The sequence below is a fragment of the Carcharodon carcharias genome, chromosome 17, assembly GCF_017639515.1.
Source record: "Carcharodon carcharias isolate sCarCar2 chromosome 17, sCarCar2.pri, whole genome shotgun sequence".
Taxonomy (NCBI): domain Eukaryota; kingdom Metazoa; phylum Chordata; class Chondrichthyes; order Lamniformes; family Lamnidae; genus Carcharodon; species Carcharodon carcharias.
Genome location: NC_054483.1, coordinates 50,739,263 through 50,766,040, shown reverse-complemented (window position 1 = coordinate 50,766,040; position 26,778 = coordinate 50,739,263). Strand labels below are relative to the sequence as shown.

The following is a 26,778-nucleotide window of genomic DNA, read 5'->3' as shown; positions in this document are numbered from 1 at the left end:
TCACACAGGCAATTTAATTCACAGTCACATGGCAAACTGCCACTGTAAAAAGGAAGTGAGTTGTTACTGCAAGCATATAATTTTTTTTTGCTACGTGTGAATTTTGAGAACTAAGAGAAAAAGAATCCCGTTTTGGAAGCGAAACAAAATGTCGTTGATGTGAAAACTCTCCCTTTTGCGATTGCAGCTGGAGAAAATGTGCTCAGTCAAATATTTTGCAGTGAAGTTATTTATAGCACTGAAATAGTGCAGCTGCACAGAATGTACATGCTCGATACTTGGGCTGTTGGCTGTTATTCACGCTGCTCTTTGTGCAATCTCTACGGGATATTGGAATTATGGCAAGATCACACTGGGAATGGGCATCAAGAGCTCCAGCAAGGTGACTGTTCATTAGGCAATGCAGCGCATTATACAGTTGCACAATTGAAGGTTATTGAAAAGTGGTTGGTTGGGCCAATGTGAACGTTCCCAGTAATGTCAGCACACAATTGTGCTTGTGATGAACTCTGCTGGTAATTGTTGCTTTTTGGCTTTTTAAATCGTTTTCCATTCTTTCGATTTCAGCGCCGAATCTCAAAGGGCGACCACGGAAGAAAAAGCCCTCTTCCCAGAAGCGGGACACACAAGCTGTAAATAACCTGAGAGATTCCAATGAGGATTCGGATGGGAAAGGCAATGCCAAGGTACAACCTAGTTCAGTAATTTAACTTGCTACATCCTTTGGCGGGCAGCCTTTTTATCATTGCCTTTTAAGTCTGGCGAGCAAGGTGGTTGTGGCCCAGTGGGTAGCACGATTGCTTCTGAGTCTAGATAGTTGTGTGTTCAAGCTCCACTTCCAAGGACTTGAGCAGAACATCCAGGCTGACACTCCAGTACAGGGGATGCTGCCCTCCAGGTGCTGTCGTTTGAATGAGACATTAAACCAAGCTCTCACCTACCCTCTAAGGCTGGCTCTTGCATTGAGCGAGAAGGTCATGGGCTGAAGAACTACTCCAGAAATTTGAGCACATAATTCAGACTGACGTTGTCAAAGATGCTGTCTTTCGGATGACATATTAAAGTGAGGCCCCTTCTCCCATCTCCGGTGGAAGTAAAAGATCCCCTGACACCACTTTGAAGAAGAGCAAGGGAATTCTCCCCAGTGACCTGGCCAATATTTATCCCTTAATCGATATCGGTTTGAAAGATAAAAGCAGATTATCTGTGCATTATCATATTGCTGTGTGTGGGAGCTTGCTGTGCACAAATTAGCTGCTACATTTCCTACATTACAACAGTGATTACATTTCAAAAGTACGTCAGTGGCTTCGTATTGCTTTGGAATGCCCTGAAGTTCTGAAAGGCTCTAAATAGACGCCCACCTTTTTTTAACCCATCACAAGAGCTGTTTGTATCAGCCTTTAGGGAATGGTAATTTAGGGTTCCACACCAACCTCTGGTTTGTGTGTGTGTGAAGTGTCAGTCACAGCACTGTTGTAAATTCTGTGCTTGTTTTCCATCTCAGGCAAAATGTGAGCCCAAAACCACAATGGCAAAACCCAAGAATAACAACAGCAACTGCAAAAATCTCTCAACTGATGAAAAATCAAAGGTTACTGCTGGTGAAGAATGCAGAGCTGAAGAACAAGCGTTCCTCGTCACTCTATACAAGTACATGAAAGAAAGAAATACTCCAATTGAAAGGATACCATACCTCGGATTTAAACAAAGTAAGTGTTGCCTCGCTCCTTTTATGGCATTTTAAAAGTTAAGAATTTCTAACATTCTGTGGAAAATCTATTTCATACCATTGAACGTACTGACCTAATGGTGACTGTAGAAAAGAAGAGGCTGAATTTTATGGTGGTGGTAAAAACCCTAGGGCCAAAAGGTGGGGTCGTGGTGGGCAGCGGAGAGGCAACTGCACTTGGTGCTGCGGAATCAGGGGCCGCATCTTGGTGGTGACCATAAAGTGCCTGCAGCTGGGACTGCTATCCCTGTTTAACCAGGAGCAGTGGCCACACCTGGGGCTACACCTGGAGGATGAGGGCACATGGATGGATATGCGCCTCAAAGTCAGGTAAGTAGGGGCTGGGGGCAGGTTGTCAGTTAGGCAGGTCCTAGGTCACTGGGAAGTGGGGCTGGGTTGAAGAGGGTCGGCAGTGCGCTTGCCACCAGGGGTGGCCGTTGCTGACAGGGAGGCAGAATGAGGCCCTGAATCGGCCACTTGAGAGGGGTTCTGAGTGGGAGGGCCCATCCTGCCACTGGTAAAAAGGCATGGTGGCGGGAAGGTGGTGGGCACTCCACCCGCCGTCTTCCCTTGCCATCTTGCCAGCCTTCCTGCCTCCCAATCTGCCCCCAAACAGCTGGTAAAATTCAGCTCATGGGTGACAAGTGGATCAGCTTTGCATTAGATAATTAATTTAAAGATTATTTTGAGGCAGGAGCAGGCAATTGTCAGGCAGGATGATATTGCAATGAATATAGTGTGATGAGGGTTTGCATTAGTTTCTAGGTTTATTGTTATATGTTTCAACCTCGAATTCTAACAAAGGCTGTCCTGGTGTACAATCATAAATGGTTGCTTTTTCATCTCTCTGAGGGGTGGGTTATGGGGAAGTCCAACAATCCAGGCATTTCTCTATTCTTCTGCCAGTTAATGTTCTAAAACGTGATGTTTCTGTTACTGATGAAATGACTGACTATAAATCGCTGCCAGAGAAGATTTTGCAGAAAGGAGATTCTCCTGGCAATAAGCTCATGGAAAACGTAGAAAAACATTTGCCAATAAGGAGTGAGTGCGGTGTAAAGTGCTGACAGGATTGCTCCCTGTGTTTAGTTTTTATCTGACAATTCCTACTACTTCAGTAAGAGAAGTGACAGCCCTCAGTGGAAGTCTGGGGTAATGGCTGGAGTGCCTCCGCTATGAAAAATGCAGATTGGTGCTCATTAAGACCTTGTTAAAGGGAATTCATGGGAAGTGCATGCAGAATTACACAGCTATTCCCAAAGTGCTTCAGTTCAATTAGCGTAAAAATAATCGCCCCAGCTGTGACAGGAATGCGTAAGGCAGCGACACTCTGTCTCACTGTGGTCGTTGCTGGCCCCTTGAATTCAAGGCGGGAAGCGAGGATAGCTTGGGAACACAAAGGCCAGTCAGGGCCTCACCGTCTGCACCCAGGATTTCGCTAGGCAGCGGGCACATAGCAATAAATTGGCTTCCTGTGCATTTTGGATGCAGTGTGTGATCTACTCTTAAAAAGATTGTCCCTGCCCCCAAACACGAGGGCGTCCACACTGCCATGTGGCAGTGAATGTTACCCGTGCCCTCTGCTTTTATACCTCGGGTTTTATGCGACTCCGACAGGAGTTGGGCAGTTTGCCGTGTGCCCTTTAAGACACTGAAGTCCTGTTGGGCCAAGCATCTGCTAGTGGTGGGAAGCCAACTAAAGAGCTTGTTAAGGGCGTTCTGCAGATGCCAACTGGAATTTTTCAGTCAGCACACGCCCCTTCCTCCCCCAATGAGACTGGAACATGACTCAGAGATGAATGCGGCCTCCTGGTGTGGGGAGAGGGGTGGAGCAGCATCCACCCAGCTAAGAAACCCACAGCACCCCTTCCACACCCCTGCATCCACCACAGCCATAGGGCCACAGCTGCAGCCTCTGAGTTTAAAAACTTGTAAGAGGACTTCAGCGTTCACCTCCATTGAGATGTCTCCCCTTCCCTCCCTTTCACCCTACCTACATCAGCAACTCCCGCCTCTGACAATGGGGCTGTTGGTCAGTGCTGGAGGGCCCCCTGTTGGTCCTCCAGGACCACAATCGCCACCCTTAATTGGACAGGGCTTCCAGAAGTGGCTGGGCTGCCTCCTTGAAAATCACTCTCTGGGTCCTGGCGCTGGCATGAATAGGTTCCCGACCTGCATTTCCTCCCAGTCGTGGCATCAATCCAGCCCCTAGTCTCTAGATTCCTAGTCCAGTTACATAACCACTGCACTATCATGTCTGTAGGTAACATCTTGTACAGACTTCAGTACAATGGTGAGTCTGTATGGATTCACTTTAGAGTAGAACTTACAATAAAAATAGGTTATTAACCTGAGATGCAAAATTGGCTGTGGAAGTTATTTTTGTGCAGAGGACCTTTTTTTTAGATCACCCTGAATGCCTCTTTTAAACTGAAGTGAAGATGTAAATTGCAATTTATTTTATATCTCAACTGTGAAGGCTCTAAAAGGTGTTACTAGAAGAGCTAGTACCATTAAAGTCCTGAGAGTCACCTCAGGGCACTTAGTAACTGCAAGAGCATTCATATCGTGCTGTACTCTAGGCTTTATGTAGATGTTACATAATGGGAATCAAGTGAGTCTTAAGATCATAAATACAGTTAAAAAATGCCTTCTGAGCACTCTCAAATTACACGGACATCGTTTTTAATTTAGCAGTCAGTAATATGATCTAGAATACAAGTGCTTTGTAATATGCAGGAACTGTTTGAAACATTTAAATAATTGTCTGTTTATTTATGTACTTCTGTATTTCTCAACCCAATACCTTGCTAACTTTATTAAGAAGTCATTCACTTAGGCGCTATTCCCCTTACCTTGAGAACTCCCATGAAATCAGGCCTCTCTACAAAAAGCTAACACCCAACCTCTTCCAATTACTGCCCACATTTAATCACATTTCTGCTGTTCAGCTCCTCACTCCTCCCCCGCTGCCCTCACAATTGAATCCTCAGTCGATACTACATTGAAGGAGCCCAAGCCAAAGCCACCAAAAACACTTGTAACTGAGAGCAGCAAATTATCTTTCCTTGTTCTCCTTAGCTTGTCTGTAACTTTCAACATAGTTAGCTACTCTGTTGTCCCTGAGCACGCTGCCCCACCACCTCCTTCCTCCACAACACCTCTTCGTCCAACTCATTGGTGCAGTCCTCCCAAACTGTTCTAAAGCTTCCAGCACGTTTCCCTGCAGTGGTCTCCTGCTCTTGTCCCAGGGTAGTCAGTGTGCAGTCTACCTGAAAGTTTGATCCTTTTCCCCTTTTTCACCCTCGTTTTCTATCTGCCTCTCAGTACAGATGTGGGACCAGTTTCCATTTTGTTATTGTGACACAAGTCTATCTCTCCATCTTTGGAATCAAAGCTCACCAGTACAATAAAAAAAATCAGCTATATGATGCTAACATCTTCAGAGCTCTTTTATACACCCTCTAAAATTACATGTACATCCTTCCTTTCTAATTTAACAAGTACTATGTCATAAATTGTCATTGAGCAGATTGGGAATGAGCTAGGACTTTTTTTAATAATAATGGTATTTTATTCAAAAAACACGTATGCAACCCAAAGGCTGAATTGCAGCGTGAAACTGCAAGAGCTATGGGCCCTGACAATATTTCGGCAATAGTGCTGAAAACTTGTGCTCCAGAACTCGCTGCGCCACTAGCCAAGTCGTTCCAGTGCAGCTACAACACTGGCATCTACCTGGCTCTGTAAAAAAAAATTGCTCAGGTATGTCCTCTCCACTAAAAGCAGGACAAATCCAACCCGGCCGATTACCACCCCATCAGCCTACTCTCGCTCATCAGCAAAGTGATAGAAGGGGTCATCAACAATGCTATCAAGCTACACTTACTCAGCAATAACCTGCTCACTACGCCCAAGTTTGGGTCACTCAGCTCCTGACCTCATTACAGCCTTGGTTCAAACATGGACAAAAGAGCTGAACTCCCAAGGTGAGGTGGTGACTGCCCTTGACATCAAGGCAGCATTTGGCCGAGTGTGGCAGCCAGGATTCCTAGCAAAACTAAAATTGGGGAAAACTCTCTGCTGGTTGGAGTCATATACGGTCAGATGTGGGGATGTTTGCTGATAATTGCACAATGTTCAGTAGCATTCATGACTCAGATATTGAAGCAATCTGTGTCAATATGCAGCAAGACCTGGACAACATTCAGGCTTGGGCTGATAAGAGACAAGTTACATTTGCACCACACAAGTGCCAGCCAATGACTATCTCCAACAAGAGAGAATCTATCCATCACCCCTTGACATTCAATGGTATTGCCATAACTGAATCCCCCACTATCAGCATCCTGGGGGTTACCATTGACCAGAACTGAGCTGGACTAACCATATAGATACTGAGGCTACAAGACCAAGTCAGATGTTGACAGTTCTGTGGAGGGTAATACCTCCTGACTCCCTTAAGTCTGTCCACCATCTACAAGGCACAAGTCAGGAATGTGATGGAATACTCCCCACTTGCATGGATGAGTGCAGCTCCAAGAACAACACTCATAAAACTCAACATGGTCCAGGACAAAACAGTCCACTTGGCACCCAATCCACCACCTAAACATTCACATCCTCCACCACCACCCCTCAGTGGCAGCAGTGTGTGCCATCTACAAGATGCATTGCAGCAACTCTCAAGGCTCCCTCAACTGCACCATTCAAACTGATGATCTCTACCACCTAGAAAAGACAAGAGTAGCAGAGAGATGGGAACAGCACCACCTGGAAGTTCCCCTCCAAGCCATTCGCCATCCTGACTTGGGAATATATCGCTGTTCCTTCACTGAGTCAAAATCTTGGAACTCCCTTCCTAACAGCAGTGTGGGTGTACCTACGCCACATGGATGCAGTGGTTCAATAAGGCAGCTCACCATCACCACCTCGGGCAATTATCTTCTATCATAAGGGCAATAAAAATGCTGGTCCAGCCAGCGACGCCCACATCTCAAGGACAAATTAATTTTTAAAAACTGCATCATCAAAATTAATAAAATTCATATGAACTAAGTAATCAGGTTAAAAACTTGGAAACATGTTTCCAAACACACAAAAATAGACAAATTCAGCAGGCAAAGGGAAGTTGTGGACAGGATATTAAAGACATATTGAATTCAAGTTATATTTAAATTACAAACCAAAACACCACCCCTACAGGCACTGAGTGTATAAGGACTTCATTATTTAAGAACTTCATTGAGGACCCAAACCATGAATAGGGCTACATCAGTACCTTTCCATCGTACATCTCAGAGGGATGAATTTTCTGAGTGGTTATTGGGGACACTGAAATCATGCAATTTGACCCCCACCAAAAACTCTGTCCTGACCCCTTTCCTTCCTGGCGGAACCAGATGTGATTCACCATCGGTATCCTGTTCGATCCAGAGTTCAGCTTTTACCCTGCATATCCTTTTTGTTATGAAATTATTTACTTCTCCAGAACACCACCTAATCCTATCCCTACTTCACAACTCCCCCTACCATGCAGTTCCTTAACCTTGTTTCTTTTACATCCAAACTTAAATTCTGGGACATCTACCTCCCTAATCCCCTGACTGGAGTCATATCTGGTACAAGGGAAGATGGCTGTGGTTGTTGGAGGTCAATCATCTCTTCCCGGTACATCATTGTAGGAGTTCCTCAGGGTAGTGTCCTAGGCCCAACCGTCTTCACCAATTGCTTCAGCAATTACCTTCTATCATAAGGTCAGAAGAGGGGATGCTTGCTGATGTTTGCACAATATTCAGCACCATTCATGACTCTTCAGATGCTGAAGTATTCCATGCTCATATGCAGCCAGAACTGGACAACATCCAGGCTTGGGTTGACAAGTGGCAAGTGACATTTGTGTCACATGAGTGCCAGGCAATGACCATCTCCAACAACAGAGAATCCAACCATCTCCCCATGCCATTGAATGGCATTAGGAATTGGATTACCACCTGACAAAAGATGCAATTACATTGTTACAAAGTCAAGCGCGTGCATATTGCTGGCAATTTGACTTCAGTATTAACAGAGCTTGTGAAGAGTATAGGTTGTATCAAGGAATGTGGAGTGATTTGAGCAATAGAAAAATGAGGGATTGTCTCATAAGGCAACAAACCAAAGTGAGGTGTAGTTGGGACAGTTGGATGATCCAAATATTGACTTAGCAATTGGTTTATCTTGGTTAATGTTTGCCAAACACCCAGCAGCTTTATCTCTTGTCGTTGGTTTGGGTCACCTCAATGCCTTTGTTTTCACTGCAGTAAAAAACAATAAAACAGTACAGATGATGGTTGTTATTTATTGTAACGGGAATTATTTAATTAATTGTTGCACCTTTCTTCTTGCCGCCTGGCACTGGTGATGTAACACTTAGTGCCATGGGCACTAGGGGTGACTGTTGGGGGTACCAGCTGTCTATGCCTCCATTGTAACAGATTCTTTACGGTTGTGTGGGAGAGCACCGGGGCCAAAGAGGAACATAGGAAATAGAAGCAGGAGTAGACCTTTCAGCCCTTTGAGCCTGCTGCACTATTCAATTAGATCACGGCTGATCATCTATCTCAACATCATTTTCCTGCACTATCCCCGTATATCTTGATATCTTTAATATCTAGAAATCTATCAATCTCTGTCTTGAACCTACTCGAGGCTGAGTCTCGACAGCCCTCTGGATAGAGAATTCCAAAGATTCACCACCTTCTGAGTGAAGAACTTTTTCCTCATCTCTCAATCTATATTAATTAGAATGTGGGGACCAAATATAATATTTCCAAGTTCGCGGATGGCACAAAGCTGGGTGGGTATGTGTGTTGTGAGGAAGATGCAAAGCAGCTTTAAGAGGATTTGGACAGACTTAGTAATTGGGCAAGAACATGACAGATGGAATGTAATGTGGAAAAATGTGAGGTTGTCCACTTTGGTAGGAGGAACAGATGTGCAGAGTATTTCCTAAATGGTAAGAGATTAGAAAGTGTAGATGTACAAAAGGATGTGGGTGTCCTCATCAATAATCACTGAAGGCTCACCTGCAGGTGTAGAAGGCAATTGATAAGGCTACTGGCGTGTTAGCATATATCTCAAGAGGATTTGAGGACAGCAGTAGAAAAGTCTTGCTTCAATTGTTTAGAACTTTGGTTAGACCGCACCTGGAATACAATGTGCAGTTTTGGTCCCCTTACCTTAGGAAGGATATTATTGCCATAGAGGAAGTGCAACAGATGTTCACCAGACTTGATCCCGGGATGGTGGGATTGTCCTATGAAGAGAGAATGGAGAAACTGGGCCTGTATTCTCTACAGTTTCAAAGAATGAGAGGTGATCTCAGAGAAACCTACAGAATACTTAAAAGGGATAGACAGGGTTAGATGCAGGTAAGATATTTCCCTTGGTTGGGGAACCTAGAACCAGGGATACAATTTCACAATTTTACAAGCAGAGATTGACAGATTTCTAAATACCAATGACGTAAACGGATATGGGAATAGTGTGGCGGGGTAAGCATCGAGGTGGATAATCAGCATGATCATAGTGAATGGCGGAGCAGGTCGATGGGCTGAATGCCCTACTCCTACGTTCCTCAATCCTAAATGGCCTACCTCTTATTCTGAAACTCTGCCTCCTGGTTCTAGATCTCCCAGCCCAGGGAAACGTTCCTCCTGCATCTACCCTGTCGAGCCCTGTAAGAAATTGTATGCTGCATTGAAATCGTCTCTCATTCTTCGAAGTTCTAGAGAATACAGACCCAATCTCCACAATCTTTGCTCATAGGACAATCCTATCATCCAAGGGATAGTCTGATGAACCTTTGTCGTACTCCCTCTATGGCAGGTTTATCTTTCCTTAGGTTAGGAGTCCAAAACTGCACACACTAATCCAGGTATGGTCCCACAAGGCTCTATACAATTGCAGCAAGACTTCTTTACTCCTGTACTCAAATCCCTTTGCAATAAAGACTAACATACCGTTTGCCTTCCTAATTTTATGTTAGTTTCCAGTGTCTCATAAACAAGGACGCCCTCGGCCTTTTTGGACATCAACACTTCCCAGCCTCTCACTATTTATGAAATGCTCTGCGTTTCTGTTTTTCCTACCAAAGTGGATAACTTCACATTTTCCATATTAAATTCTGTCTGCCATGTTCTTGCCCACTCACTAAGCCTGTCTAAATCCCCCGAAGCCTCTTTGCATCCTCCTCACAACTCATAATTCCCACCTAGCTTTGTGTCATCCCGTGAACTTGGAAATATTACATGTGGTCCCCACATCCAAATCATTGATATCGATTTTGAATAGCTGGGGCCCAAGCACTGATCCTTGCGGTACCTCACTAGTCACTGTATATTCCTACTGTCTGTTTTCTGTCTGTTAACCAGTTCTCAATCCATGCCAAACACAAAAACAGAAACAAAAATACCTGGAAAAACTCAGCAGGTTTTGGATTTCCAGCATCCACAGTTTTTTGTTTTTATCTCAATCCATGCCTGTTTATTACCCCTAATCCCATGAGCTCTAATTTTGCTTACTAACCTCCTGTGTGGAACCTTATCAAAAGTTTGATAATCCAAAAACACCACATCCATTGGCTCTCCCTTATCTTTTCTGCTAGTTCCATCCTCAAAAATCTCTAGCAGGTTTGTCCAACGTGATTTCCATTTCACAATTCCCTGTTGACTCTGACCAATCCTACCATTATTTTTTTTTTAAAGTGTCCAGCTACCACATCCTTTACAATAGGTTCTTGCACTTTTCCTATTATTAATGTCAGACAGGTCTGTAGCTGCCCCTTTTTAAATAGTGGGGTTATATTTGCTACCTTCCAAAATTCTGGAATGTTTCCTGCAGATTGGATGATGACCACCATTGATTCCACTATCTCTACACCCACCTCTTTCAACACTCTGGGATGTAGATCATGGGTTTTATTAATTTTCAGTCCCATTAATTTCTCCAGTATTACCTTTTTACTAATGCAAATTTCTTTCTGTTCCTCATTCTTACTAGCCCCTTGGTTCTCTAGTATTCCTGGGAGGTTTTTTGTATCTTCCTCCATGAAGACAGACAAAAAGTATTTGTTTAGTTTCTCTGCCATTTCCTTATTCACCCCATTCACAAATATTCACTCCCTCCACCACTGACACATGTGGCAGCAGTGTACACCATCTACAAGGTGCATTGGAATTCACCAAGGCTCCTTAGACAACACCTTCCAAACCCACAACTGCTACTATCTAAAAGGACAAAGGCAGCAGACACATGGGAAATCCGCCACCTAGAAGTTCCCCTCTAAGCCACTCATCATCCTGATTTGGAAATATATTGCCATTCCTTCACAGTCACTGGGTCAAAATCCTGGAATTCCCTCCCTAACAGCATGGTGGGTGTCCCTACACCACATGGTCTACAGCAGTTCAAGAGGGTAGTTCACCACCACCTTCTCGAGGGCAATTAGGAATGGACAATAAATGCTGGCTTAGCCAGTGATGCCCACATCCCATGAACAAATATAAAAAAAATTATAAATTTTCTTGTCTCTGCCTCTGGTGGGCCCACATTTGTCTTTGTAATCTTTTCCTTTTTACATACCTGCAGAAGTTTTGACGGTCCGTTTTTAATGTTTCTCACTAGTTTATTTTCATATTCTGTTTCATCTGTCTTTATCAGTTTATTGGTCCTCCCTTGTTGAATTCTAAAATGTTCCCAATCCTCAGCCTCTTTTGGCACCTTTTATAAGCCTCTTCCTTTGATCTAATAGAATCTTTTAACTTCCCTGGTTGGCTCACCTTTCCTGCAGGATTTTTGTGTCTCAGAGGAATGTAAATTTGTTGTAAACCATGTATTAATTCTTTAAATCTTAGCCATTGCCTGTCTACCGTCATACCATTTAATGTAGTTCCCCAGTCTACCATAGCCAGTTTGACTCTCCATACCTTCCTAGTTTCCTTTGTTTAGATTTAAGACCCTAGTTTCAGATTGACCTACATTGCTTTCAAACTTTATGTAAAATTCTAACATATTATGGTCACTGTTTCTGAGAGGCTCCTTTTACAACGAGATTATTAATCAGCTTTTTCTCATTGCACAATGATAGATCTAAAATAGCCTGTTCTTGGTTAGTTCCTTAACATACTGTTCTAGAAAACCGTCTAGTATACATTCCAGCAACTCTCCACCTCCGCAGATGCAAATTAGGTTTACCCAGTCTATATGTAGATTGACGTTCCCCATGTTTGCTGTCTTGCCCTTGTTACATGCACCTCTAATTTCCAGATCCATACTGTGCTGTACATTCCCACTACTGTTTGGTGGCCTATAAACAACTCCTACCGATGTTTGTTGTCCCTTGCTGTTTCTTAGATCCACCCAAGCTGATTCTACATCTTGATTTTCCAATCTAAGATCCCCTCTCGCTAATGTACTGATCTCATCCTTCATTAACAGTGCTACCCCACATCCTCTTCACCTATCTCTCCTATGTCAAATACCCTTGAACATTCAGTTCCCAGCTATGATCACCTTGCTTATCCACCCCGCAGCCCCCACTTTTGTCCAAGAGCCTCGAACTTGTTGGATAATTGCAAGGGCTGAGGCTCTTCCAGTTTTACCTTCTCAGTCCCCATACTTGCCTCACTTGCCGCCACACTCTCCTGTGCCTGACCATGGACTAAATCAGACAACTCTCTCCTAAGGAGTGTGACTGCCTCCTGGAACAAAGTGTCCAAACAAACTTGCCCCTTCCCTGACACGTTGTAGTGTCTGCAATTCGGCCTCCAGCTCAATGACTCTGAGCCGAAGTTGCCACAGGTGCTTACTACAGATGTGTTTGCCTTGGATCACACTGGTGTCCATGAGCTGCCACATTTTGTAGCCACCACACAACACCTGCCCTTTATAGCATTTAATTATTTTACTGATTAAGTTTTAATTAATGTCTCTAGTCCTGCCTGTGCTTATACTCTTATTATTTCAATACATGTTCTACTTATTGAAATTCCCTAGGTAAGATAAATAGGAAATACTCACCAGCCAATCTAATAAGCTTTTACTACTAATAGTAATCTAATAATTACTACTAGTAGTAATACTACTACTAATAAAACCTTGCAATTACTAAAGTTACCAGAGTTTTGAAAGATAAATGAGAAAAATGCTTCGCAACCGATCAGCCACCTGTGTTTCTGTTACATCATACTTTGATTTTTCTCAGAAATCGGGCCTTGGACTCATGGATTGGATAGCTCTTCTAGGTGCTGCTATCTGTCTTGGGGTCCTCTCCACTTTTTTGGTGCTTCTGTCTGTCTCCAGCTCCTCTTCTCTCCCACTCTATTTGAGGAAGGCTACTGATTGTCAGCAGCTATTAAAGGGCTACTGGCATCCTTTGAAAGCAATGTTTGATTTTTTTTCTTTTGCTAAGGCATCCTCTGGAAATGGCCAGAGGTGGAGCGGGGCAGATGATTCTGCAATGAATGGTGGCCCAACATGGAGGAGAGGGGGCAAGAAATAAAGCAGAAGATCCACTTTGCCGCAGGCCATTATGAGCTGAAACCCCGCTAAGCGCTCAACTCCCATACATTGGTTGCAGAACAGTCTGTGGACTGCATTGTCAGCTCCAATGGGAAGCAAATGAAAGCCAGTATTTTTGTTGTTGAAGAGCCATATTTCATGCAGTAAGAACTTATTCGAGATCCGTGTTACTGAATAACTTGACTCTGAATGCCATGGGATGTATGTGAAACCTCTAGTCCTGGTAACCAGATTTGGATAAGGATTGTTCTCGATCCATCATTGGTGAACCCAAAACCTTGTTAGTATCCAAAGCTTGAGTTAATGTCAGACGTGACCCAGTTGGTATTATTCTTGCCTCTCTGTCCGATGATTGCAGATTTGAGCTCCACTCCAGAGACTTGAGCACCTGTCCATTGCTGTCATGCTATACTGTTGGTGATGTTGTCTTTCCTCTACATGGACGAGAAAGAACTCGTGGCTCTATTTTGAAGAAGATCAGGGTAGTTCTCCATGTCGCCATGTTCTGGTCAATATTTATCCCTGAACCAGCATCACTAAATCACATGATCTGATCATGATCTCACTGCTGTTTGTTGGACCTTGCTGTACGCAAATTGGCAGTTGTGTTTCTTCCATTATTTTAGGGATTACACTTCAAACATACTCGAGAGATTTGTGATGTCCTGAAGCAGCAACAGGGGCAATATAAATGCGCGTCTTTGTTTTGTGTGTGAGTTCTGCCCATGGGGGCCCGTGGTGTTTACCTACACAGCTGTCAAAGGCAAAATCTTGGACACCCTTACACTAGGCAGTTATTAAATACCCGTGGGTAGCTTGATTTGTTAGCACATTGTTCTTAAAGCATTTATGTCTGTTTTTTTTATATGTAGGACAAATAGTTCACTTAATGCTGTCTCCTTGAGTTATGTAAATGAGTAAAATTTCTCCATTAATCCTTATTTTTGCACTACTTGTACTTTTAACAGTTAACCTTTGGACCATGTTTCAAGCAGCCCAAAATCTAGGAGGATATGAAGCGGTAAGTCCGACATTGCCTTTGCTAACGATTACTGCTCTGTAACTTTACCTCATTCAGCCTCGTCATTCAGCACTTTGTATAAATAAACAGTGGCTCTGACAAATTCTTAGAATGGCTGTAAGCATTCTGTATGTGTGTTTATAGAATCATTTTTTTTGCACAGGGGCTAGAGATTAGATCCAGATTTAGAATGGAGCAGATTTATTGTAAAACGCTATAAGTGGAAAACACATGTAACAGCTCCTCTGTCAAGGAAAAAAGTGAGCTCTGTAATTTTTTCCCATGTTGCCTCTCAAAGGGGACAATTATAAAACCAAGCCAAGAACGGAGAAAGGAATTTTTTACTTGGCTGCTTACTTGGCATCTGTTCGTTTGTAATATGGGAAAGTATTAATGGCTGCAAAGTGAGTCAGTAATGGTTGTTAAAGAATTGTAAAGGCTATTTGTCAATGGTTCCTTTGACAAGCTAATGTGGAATATTAAAAACCATCAGTATAATGAGGAAGGAAGTCCACATCTTTTACATGTCTGGTCAGTCAGTGTTAGACCAATATGATTGAGTTACAGTCTGTATATAGCACAGCCTACATTTTTTTAGACAAACTGCTAAATTTCTAACATAACAACTATTTGTACAGGAAGAAAATATGTGTTTTAAAAAAAACTTCTAAATCATCTTGGTTGCTGACCATGGCTCAGCCTGAGTCTGAGGGTTGTTGATTCAAACCCCCACTTCAGAACCATAAGCACAAAACCCAGACAGTGCAGTACTGAGGGAGTTCTGCATGGTTGGATGTGTCCTCTTTTAGGTGAGGCATCAAACCTAGGCTTCTGCCCTCTCTGGAGGAAATGAAAGAGAAGAAACATTAAGGGCTATTCCAAGTGGAGGTGTTTAAGATGATTAACAGATTCAAAGGTTTGATAGAGTGAAGCTATTTCCTCTGGTGGGGGAGTCCAGAACAAGGTGGCAACACTTCAAATTAAAGTTTTAGGCCATTGAGCAGTTACATCAAGAAATACTTCTTCACACAAAGACTAGTGGAAATCTGGAATACTCTTTCCCCCAAAAAGATGTCCAGGCTCGGTCCAATAAAAATTTCTAAGCTGAATGACAGATTTTTGTTGGTTAAGTATTATTAAGAGAGATGAAATCAAATGGGTAAATGGAGTTAAGATACAGATCAGTCATGATCTAATTGAATGGCAGAACAGGCTTAAAGGGCTGAATGGCCACCTCCTGTTCCTATGCTCTTAAAATATCTAATGAGTTTGCATCTTATTTCCTGTTTGTGTGGAGCCTTGCTGTGCTCAAACTGGCTGCCATGTTTTCCCAAAAGTCAAAAGTCAATGATTGGTTATGGTGAACTTTGGGACTTCCATGAAAGTGTGATGTGGTTCAATAGAAGTGCAAATTCTAGCTTTATAGTAACCCCTCCAGATATTGCACATCTCTATCTGAGTGCATTATTCTGGTTTTAATACTGTTGGTAGTTATGTAGGAAAAAATACTTCCATTCAGTGGGATAGGGTAACTAACATTTTTGATAACTGAAAGACTTGTTTCATTTTTGGAGAGGCAGATTTCTTATAAGTGTCCCTAGAGGGAGATTTTTATGAAAGATCACAGGACATGCCATCAGAGTGTAATGCTAGTCACTGTTTGCATCGTCAGATACAAGTGGAAGTTTCCATCTGTATTATGGTTGGTCATTCCAATATTGCTTTTTCTCATTTGTGCTCTCTTGTCCTATTTTTCACTCGCTCCCTCGACCTATTTTTCGTGCGTTCCCCCTCTGCCCCCTTTTATTCTTTGTGTCTCAATCTCACACTCTCTTTCGCCCTGTCTTTCTTTCGTTCCCTTTTTCTCATGCTCATTTCTTTCCTGTTTTCTCTTCCTCTCTCTCCCTCCCCCCTCCCTCACTCTCCCTCCCCCTCCCTCTCTCTCCCTCCCCCCTCCCTCTCTCCACGTGCACACACACACTCTCTCTCTCTACATGCGCACTCTCTCTCCACTCTCCATACACACACACTCTCTCTACACACACTCTCTCACTCTTTTTCTCTCTCTCTCTCTCTCCGTACACACACTCTGTCTCTACACACTCATTCTTTCTCTCTCTCTCACTCTCTCTCTCCACACATTCTCTCCACACACACTCACAGTCTCTCACTCTCTCTCTCTCCACACTCTCTCTCTCCACACACTCTCTCTCTCCACACACTCTCTCTCTCCACACACTCTCTCTCTCCACACACTCTCTCTCTCCACACACTCTCTCTCTCCACACACTCTCTCTCTCCACACACTCTCTCTCTCCACACACTCTCTCTCTCCACACACTCACTCTGTCCACACACTCACTCTCTCCACACAGTCACTCTCTCCACACAGTCACTCTCTCCACACAGTCACTCTCTCCACTCTCTCTCTCTCTCTCCACTCTCTCTCTCTCTCTCCACTCTCTCTCTATACACACTCCATACTAGATTCCAGAACATGCTTAAATATATTTAGCAACCGTCTTGCACACAAGTAAATTTCTGTTTGTTTAATGCACAACCAGGTGAGAATTTGTGAACTCATACACCTTAATACACCATCAGTTTATTAGCAAAACCTTAAAACCTACCTCGTTATAGTGAGTTATAAATATTATTTATAGAAAAAAACACAATTGCAAGCGAACAGATGCAAGAAGTAGCATTGTTTCTGAAAACAAATTCTTTTCTTTACTTTAATAATAGCAGTCCTTGTTGTCTGGGTTTTCTATTACAGCTTTTTGTAATGAAATTCCATTGAAGGTTGCACCGTGCAAAAGCCCATTTTCTCAACATGATGCTCTATTCTCATACAGGGCTTTTTATGCAAATCTGGCTGCAATGGAACTGGGTTTCCCCACTTGTGTGAAGCCTTTTTCCTGAATATGTAACTCGATGTGCTGTAATTGTCTTGCAAAAATGCAATAAGTACGTTAATGTTCAATAGTGCACAATAACTGCAAATCTAGATGAGGGGAACAGAAATATAACGAAAATGCCTTCGGATGATCCTGACACTGACAGAATATCAAAGTATTCTGTGCATTGTTCACTCAGTTATTTACCTTATTGGAGCTGGTACACGATTCACGATGTGTTTACTATTGACCCAAAACAATTCTGGCTTCACACCCAGAGTGAGTGAGTGTCTGTGTGAATCAAATGTCGATGCCTGAATGGACCCTGAAGTGAAGCATATGAAGTCTGCCTCTCCATCAGGGGTACTCTGGTCACTTTGCACTGGTGTCAGTTCAGGCTGTGAAACCGAGTTCAGGCTGCAAACACACTTCATACTAACGCAACCGCCATCTGCATGTAAATGGGAGCCTTTGCCACCTTCACTGCTGGATGAGCTAAACCAGTGAAAGCAGGCTGACCCTCAACATGAGGCCAGCAGAAGAGGAGAGTGGATGGATATTAAGAGCTTTCCTACAACAGATTTTAGAAATCAAAGATTTAAAAATACTGGGGATAAATTAGTTCTTGAATAATAATATGTATTTGTTATATATGAATCCCCATTTCACTCAGATGAGGGGAAGTTTTTTCTGAGGGTCATGAGTCTTTAGAACTCTCTTCCTCAAAAGGCAATGGAAGGAGAGTCTTTCAATATTCTTAAGACAGAGCTAGATAGATTCTTGATTAACAAGAAAAGTTATTGGGGGTAGGCAGGAGTGTGGGGTTGAGGTTACATTCCGATCAGCCATGATCTTATTGAATGGTGGAGCAGGCTCACAGGGCTGAATGGCCTACTCCTGCTCCTAATTTGTACGTACTCACTTGATAAACAGGTTTAGAACAAGTTAGGGTCCCTGTGCAGCCAACCTCCACTGCTGGGGGCTCAGTACAAACCAGTTATACACTTGTGGGGAGACACAAACAATGCTGCACATTACCGAGGAGTGTCCCCTCTACAGACTAAGTGGCTGACTAATCGCCTTAAATTCAGCTAATGAGGCAATTGCTTGGCTCTGGGGATTTGCATTCGCTAAGTAAAAATAAATAACTCCCTTGATTTTGGAGTAGTTCAGATTGCTGCTTTCTTTGTGACTCCTGTCAGTGCACTGCTCATTGAAGAGCAGGAGCTGGTCTTGGAGTGCGGGGAGGAGAGTCTTGGGTTTTTGTAATATCCAGTGAGGGTTTTATATGGGCCAGCAAGTATGGAAATTGGCACAATGCTTCCCTGCAGTATTTCAGAAACGGTATTCTGAGCATATCGGGTGACTGTACGTTAAATCAGGGGCAGCTCCTCTCATACACTCCTAGCCCAGGCAGTAACCAGTAAGTCCCAGGCTGCTAACTAACACCTTCACTGTGCTTGTAACAGATAACCGCACGTCGACAGTGGAAGCAGATTTATGATGAATTAGGTGGCAACCCTGGAAGCACTAGTGCAGCAACGTGTACCCGCAGGCATTATGAGAGGTAAGGCTCTGATCATTGTAGTGAAAAAGTACGCGCGCTCACAAGATTCTGTGTTTGAGCCTTTCTGGACCAATAGTTATAGAATGATTGTGGACTTCAGAAATCCTCTAGCACCAAAATTGAAAAGTTTCACTATAGGAATGCTTCAATTGTAAATCCACCTGGGGAGACTTTGGATTTGCTGCTGGGAATTAACTGGTTCAAGAAGCCACCGAGTATTTACTCCCACAGATTCCAATGGGAGTGACAATTGAGTGCTTTCTAGGCAGCGCTTGTTGATATAGATGCTAGTTAACCGAAACACTAGTTAATCCCAGGCAGTTGATCCACAGCACATGTTAATCCCACATACTTGATCCACAGCACTGGTTAATCCAGCTGCTTGGTTCATGGCGCCGGTTACTGCCGGCCGCCTGGTTGGTTCACGATGCTGGTTAATGCTGGCCACCTGGTTGGTTCATGGTGCTGGTTAATGCTGACCGCCTGGTTGGTTAACAGCGCCGGTTAATGCTGGCCGCCTGGTTGGTTCATGGCGCCAGTTACTGCTGGCTGCCTGGTTGGTTCATGGCACCGGTTACTGCCGGCTGCCTGGTTGGTTCATAGCACTGGTTAATGCTGGCTGCCTGGTTGGTTCATGGCACTGGTTATTGCCGGCTGCCTGGTTGGTTCATGGCACTGGTTAATGCTGGCTGCCTGGTTGGTTCATGGCACCTGTTACTGCCGGCCGCCTGGTTGGTTCACGGTGCCGATTAATGCCTGCTGCCTGGTTGGTTCACGGCGCCAGTTAATGCCGGCCGCCTGGTTGGTTCACGCGCCGGTTAATGCTGGCCGCCTGGTTGGTTCACAGCGCTGGTTACTACCGGCTGTCTGGTTGGTTCACGGCGCCAGTTAATGCCGGCCGCCTGGTTGGTTCACGCACCGGTTAATGCTGGCCGCCTGGTTGGTTCACAGCGCTGGTTACTACCGGCTGTCTGGTTGGTTCACGGCGCGAGTTACTGCTGGCTGCCTGGTTGGTTCATGGCACCGGTTAATGCTGGCTGCCTGGTTGGTTCATGGTGCCGGTTAATGCCGGCCGCCTGGTTGGTTCACAGCGCTGGTTAATGCCAGCTGGCAAATTGAAAGTTTCCCTGTTCTCTGAAAGCTTTGTGTGGCACCAATTATTGAGTGTATCTTCAGTGTGTGATCCCAGCCTGAGTTAACTTCAGCTACCTTTTTGTATTAGATTTTATTGCTGTATTTCTTTCTGGCGAGCTGTCAAACATGAAGATTATCTGCTCGTGTGGAAACTGATAGATTGGCCTGATTTAGAGATTTTTTTCCCCCAGACAAACGGTGGCTAAATATGTGAATGCTACTGATTGAAGCTTTGCTGTGGCACTTTAATATGATGAAGTGGGATGGTGGATTGTCGGGATGTATTGTACTCAGTTTCAGAACATGCACCGAGCGCTCTGTTCATTTTCATGAGGTTTATTTTGCAGTCACTGCAGAATGAATTCATTTGATTTTTCTTTCTTGTGATGTAGTCTTAAATGCTGGATGGAAGCTTTTAGTTTAAGCAGAGCAGGAATAATTTAATGCTGATGATTTCACTAATATCCCTTAGGCTTTAACTGGTCCAAGCCTGTCTCTAGTTTGTTTTAATTCAAATCAGCTCGTATACTCTATAAGCAAATGTCTTAGTCAGCCTTAATTTGCTCAGAAACTATCCATCATTGTCAGAATTTATTACAAATTACCAGCCACTTGGCTAAAGTTCTTCACTGCTCCAAATTTAATTAGTTGGATTTAGTGATGATTAACTGTAAATCAGCACTGATGAGATGCTCTCTTTGAGCTCCTGCTAAAAGTGTGTTTAAAGTTAATTTTATTCAGCCCTGTAATTAGGTTGTAAACATGGATCTGTTTGAGTTAATTGAAAAGACACAAATGGTGTCTGCAAACTATTTGAGGGACCTGTAATCAGCAAGTGAAGTATAGCAGTATTTAAAAAAACATTTCCTTTATTTAGAGCATTAAGGGAACTTTCAAAGTGTGTGGATTTAGTTCCATTTACTGGCTAAAATTTGCAGATGGGATAATTCTCTCTGCATGTCTATAAATTGGTGCATTTATTTAGTTTTTCCCTTGTGTTAGCCAATCTATCTGCTCGTCTAACAGTACAATGGAGGGGGATGGTAGGGGTTAGGTTTTCAACATGTTGCCCGAGCCTTAAACGTTTGATAGTGTATCAGAGAATTAACCTGCAACATTAGGTGGTCGGGTGTTTGTAGTAACATGGAGCCTGCCTCAGAGAGTCACTGGAGCGGCCATTACAGACGGAAAGGAGTGCTTTCGATGTACAGGATCTGTTATAATAAAACAAGTGTGAACCTTCCTGACTGGCAGGCAGTTGTGAGCTTCACTGCCAGTTAGTAATGCAAAATCTGAATTTGTAAAAATACATGGAAGTTACAACACGGAAATAGACCATTTGGCTGAACGAACCCTCGTAAAACCAGGCCAGATATGAACTGTTAAGTATATTTTATATTTATTTTGCAGCCAACAACTGAATGTATAGAGAAACTGATGCACTTCATTCAATCAGTTTAATTTGTCCTCAAGCAATAATGAATCCATTACATCCCCCCACATCATTGAGTTGTTTTACTTGATAGCCTCTTTAACTAGCTTCCTTAACCTCCCCAGCCTGGGAGAAAGTCGGCAGCAATAATATTCTGGTAGTCAGTGTGTGTATCCGCCCCTGTTTTATATTCATGTGTCCACGAATTGAGAGATCCAATGTCAGAGAGCCCCTGCTAAGTGCCTAGGATGATGGTGGGTGAGGTGTTTTATTACACACAATATGCAGCATAGGAACAGACTGTTTGGCCCAATAAGCCCATCAGAGCATTAGGTAAGAACATAAATAGGAGCTGGAGTAGACCATATGGCCTGTTGAGCCTGTGACCGCCATTCTCTCGATTCCCTGAGATACTGAAAATCCGTCTCGCTCAGCCTTAAATAGATGGATAGATGGCACATCCACAACCTTCTGGGGTAGAGAATTCTAAAGATTCACAACCCTTTGAAGAAATTTCTCCTCATCTCGGTCCTCAATAACCCACACTGGTATTCTGCTCAAGTTACTGAGGCAGTCTGACCAATTGTATATTAACAATAGCCTTTGGGGGAAAATACTTCAGGGGCTACCTCATTAGCATTTTAAACAGCTTTGGTCTCGGCACCTAATTAAAACTAAACTTGCGTGAGTAAACTTTGCTTGAAATCACAAATCCTGAAATGTAACTTTCTCCCCCTCACCACCAAAACATTTGTGGCAAAGTGGCCAAAGAACTCCTAACCATGATCGATGGTTATTTGCGCTTTAAAATGATGTGTATGGTCATGAGTTCAAATCCCACAATGACACGACGTAAAATGGAGGTGATTTAAACCTGGTTTTTATACACTGGCACCCTAAAAACCCAACTGATTGATGTCTTTCAGGGGAGAGAAGCTGCTATCATCACCTGATTGGTTGACTCCAGTTTGTGGCTGTGCAGTTAATTCTTAGTGTCCTTCTGAGGTGTCACATCAAGTCACTCATTTGTAAAACAAGTGCCTCTACTTACTGGCCATCCCTAGGTGCCCTCATTAAGTGCCAATCTTGCCCATATCCTGAGAACATATTTTTTAAAAAGTGAGTCCATGTCAGTCTGTTTGGAAAGGAGATCTGGAATTTTACGGTAATTAATTTTTCATTTGTAGAAAATTAACTGGATGAAGAACTGGGTCTGTTACTGCAATTTCTATTTTAAGAGGTACATATTTCTGAATTGGCCCCAACCGTCTGTTGTTTTGCTGAGCCAGTATTGTTTTTAAATACTGGCGCTCGGGGCAGATTAGTTTCAAAACACATCTCCCCAGCGCTTTAACTATTTCCCCTCTTATCATGTCCAAAATTTTCACAGAAAATAATCTTGTTTCCATGGTGTAACCTTTAGATGGCATCTGACAAAGGTGTTTTAAGATAAAGCTAATGATTTCCTCTAGAAATGTCATCAGGTCAGATTGACAAAGATATTTTATTTTTCTTGGAAAGTATCCCAAGCCTGTCTCAAACAGGGGAAGAAAGCACATTAATTATAAAATGTTAGTTAGATGACTCTCTCATCAATGTGTCATGTTAAAGAATTAAATAATATGATTGTCTGTTTTTCAAAAAGAAATACTGGCATCCTTAGAGCAAATTCACAATGATTCATGACCACAACAGACCTTTTGTTTTTGAATCACTTGAGGAAACTCATTGCCACACATCATCAGTGTTAATTCACCTCTGGGGCATAAATACAGATATACATACAGATGGAGGTTGAATGGCAGGGGTGGGGGGAGTTTTATTTGCTGTGGGAGCTGGATGGAAGAGGAGCTTCATTTTCAGGGAGTTTAGTGTGTTATGACCAGGTGAGAAGGGGTGAACTGGCTCCTATCTATTCAATCTCCTCGGTTGATCAGAACAAAAATTTTAAGTCAAGTATAAAAATACATGGAAAAACTCAGCAGGTCTGGCAGCATCTGCGGAGAGGAAAAGAGTTAGCGTTTTGAGTCCATATGACTCTTCAGCAGAACTGTTCTGTTGAAGAGTCATACGGACTCAAAACGTTAACTGTGTTCCTCTCCGCAGATGCTGCCGGACCTGCTGAGTTTTTCCAGGTATTTTAATTTTTGTTTTGGATTTCCAGCATCTGCAGTTTTTTGCTTTTATCTAAAAGTTTTAAGTTTCTTATTTCACGAGAATAAGCCTTTGCCACATCAGAATATATTTAACTATTTAGGCTGTGAGCAATAAGGAGCCAATCAAATATGTTTTCTTGAGTCAAAGAAAGAGAAAATTTAGTAACCACTAAACAGAGGGGGGAAAAAAACACTGACACACCCACGTATCAGAAATAGGGGGAGTTAGAAGCCATTTAAAAAAAAGTTAAAAGAGTATACGTTCAAGTATCTTTTGATTGTCCTTGAGGTGTAGATTTTTAAATGTTGTAACTGATTTAGATTAGCTGGCTTGTGGATGTGGTCACATGTAGAAGGTGCTGCAATTATTATGGGATCTCGGTTTGCTAGTAGGTTTCCAGTAAAGTTGGCATCCAAACCGGGTAATCCACTTTTTCCAACAGAGAGGGAGAGATCCCAGTTTTCAGCCTGTTTCCTCTGCTGAAAGCTTTCTTGCAATCTCTCTGTATTGGCTGTAGCCTGGCTTGAAATATTTTACCCATTATGTATTTCCAAGGGATTTGGGGGGGTCTGTTTGTGGCAGCCATTGTTTCAATACCCAACACTTTGCATTCTAACGTTTCTTCCTTAAGACAGTTACGAGTTTCGATGGGTCTCTGAACCATTGAGAATGTTTCTCTTCACGCTCCCCTGAGGGTGATTTGTTTGATTTTCATCTTCACCTTGCAAGGTGGCCTTGCATGTTTCAGTAGTTTTGTTCTGTCTCATTTCAATTGCAATATTTCCAGTTAGTTAAAAGTTGAGAAATTATAGTTTCAAAAATAAAGGGGCAGAGCCTCATGATAAGCGAAAGGCCCATTTTATCATATGCTTTGGCGAATAAGCCAACAATCCAATGGAGCTCAGTTTCTGAGTGAGTACACACAAGCGTCATTTGCATACTGAAGCTCTACGACTGAAGTTGGAGTGGTTTTGGATTGAAGGCCATGGAGGTTGAATAGTTTCCCGTCTGTTCTGTAGATTAACTTCATGCCTGTGGATAATTTTCTGGAGGTGAGGTGCAGTATTCCAGTGAGGAAGATGGAGAAGAGAGTTGGTGAGATGAGACAACCTTGTTTAACCCCCAGTTTTCACTGAGCTGGGGCTTGGGGGTTCTGTTGATGAGGATCACGGCTTGTATCTCATCGTGGAGAATAGGAGCAGACAAATCTGAGGATACTTCATAAGCCTTCCCAGTTGACACAGTCAAAGCCATTTGTGAGGGTGAAAAGGGTCTTCAAGCACCGGCTGCCCCGCATCCAGCAGAGTGTGCAGATCATACATTAGACTTCTTAGCAGAACCCATCCAACCGGAGTGGAACCAAGTCATCTATGCACCTGAGGGACTGCCTAAGAAAGAAAATATGAATGGCAATTAAGAGCTTTATCTGTGATAAGTTGTGAACTTGCCTCAGTGGTAGCAAACTTGCTTGAGTGAGAGGTTTTTGAGTTTGTGACCCACCCTGGAAGCTTGAGCCCATAATCTATGGTGGCACTCCAGCACAGTACTGAGAGGGTGCTACACTGTTGGAGGTGCCATCTTTTGAATGAGACATAATATTTGCCCCCATGAAGTGGGGCATTAGAGATCCTCATGGATTTATTCACAGAAGAGCTAGGGAGCTCTCCCCAGTGCCTTAGCCAATATTTATACCTCAGCCAACATCACTTAATAGCACCATGCCTGTCAATTAATGTATTGATTGTGGGATCTAGCTGTGCACAAATTGCCTCGTTTTGCTGCTTTGCAACAGCAGCCATGCTTTAGTAATTCATTGGCTGCAAAGCATTTTGGACTTGAAGTCCTGAAAGGCATGAAATAAATGTAAGTTCTATATTCTTTCCCATTCTTCACTTCTCCTTCATAAATAAATTATTTTTAATCTGCTGTGTTGGAAAGTACATTTATGGAGGGTTAACGAATAACAGGGAAGAAGCTACTTATTGTCATCTGTTTTGTTTGCATGCTAAATAGGGATTGGCAGAATGCCAAGCTACATGTAATATTGTATTTTGCTGATCTTTGATCCAGTACTGCAGTGAACAATTCAACAAAACTTAATTTCAATTGCTGACTACAACAATTCCGGTATTTTACAGTGTCCAAATCCCAGAATGATGAACATGAGTTGCTTCAATAAACAATTCCTCTGACTAATTTAAAACAGAGCGTGGCACTATATCCAGCGCTGCTCAGATTACTGTAATCTTATCCCAATAAGGAGTCACTCCAAAGTGCACCTCAGGAACATATCTCTGAATTTCTTCATCACCAAGTCATAACAGTCACAATCACAAATCTGACAGTGTGTGCTCTATATTTTGTAGCATTTTTTGCTGCACTGCGGTTGTTAAAGGAGGCTTAGGCTGGGTTTTCACTTAGTCGCCAGCAGTGTGATGGAATACTCTCCTTTTGCCTGGATGAATACAACTATAACAACACTCAAAGCTCAGCACCATCCAGAGCAAACCTGCCCACTTGATCGGCACCCCATCCAACACCTTCAACATTCATTCCCTTCAACATCGACGCATAGTGGGCAGCAGTGTGTACCATCTACAAGATACTCACGACCTCTACCACCTAGAAGGACAAGGCAGCAGATATGTGGGAACACCACCAACTGCAAGTTCCCCTCCAAGCCACACACCATCCTGACTTGGAAATATATTGCCGTTCAATCACTGTCGCTGAGCCAGAATCCTGGAACTCCCTCCTTAACAGCACTGTGGGTGTAACTACACCACATGGACTGCAGCGGTTCAAGAAGGTAGCTCCCCACCACCTTCTCAAGGGCAGTTAGGGATGGGCAATAAATGCTGTACTGTGAATAAATAGATTTTTTTTTAAAAAGTACGTATTTTGGTGGGCTTTCAAGAATGTTCAGTTTTGTTTCCCAAGACTCTAAGAGGATAGTTGATGAATATTTGTGTAATACAAGAGCTCAAAAGGCAGTGGCATGACCAATCATAAATGTCCACATTCCAGGTGCGTTCACCAATTGTCAAAGCGAAGGACACCATCATCATCTGGTTTCCCATTGAGCAGTTGGAGGGCTAAGCAATGTTTTTATTCCATGAGTTATATTTTCCCCTCCAGCTCCAGTTCATCATTGTTTAATTTTAAGCTCAACTCTTGCTCCTGAGGCAGGTCTGCCTGGCACATCACCCACTCTTTCGATGGAGAGCCATTACTTTCCTATTGAAAATGTAGCACTCTTCATGCTGGACATTGGGT

At 43.1% G+C, this 26,778-nt stretch overlaps 1 protein-coding gene across 2 annotated transcripts in view; it reads left to right on the top strand.

Moving 5' to 3' along the window:
• arid5b (AT-rich interaction domain 5B) overlaps window positions 1-26,778 on the top strand; it is a 142,184-nt gene that overhangs the window by 88,962 nt on the left and 26,444 nt on the right. For both annotated transcript variants that reach the window (XM_041209666.1, XM_041209667.1), the window contains 4 exons: window positions 568-686; window positions 1,508-1,712; window positions 14,263-14,315; window positions 18,682-18,779. In XM_041209666.1, the coding sequence (XP_041065600.1) occupies window positions 568-686; window positions 1,508-1,712; window positions 14,263-14,315; window positions 18,682-18,779 (475 nt within the window). The remainder of the gene's footprint in view (window positions 1-567; window positions 687-1,507; window positions 1,713-14,262; window positions 14,316-18,681; window positions 18,780-26,778) is intronic.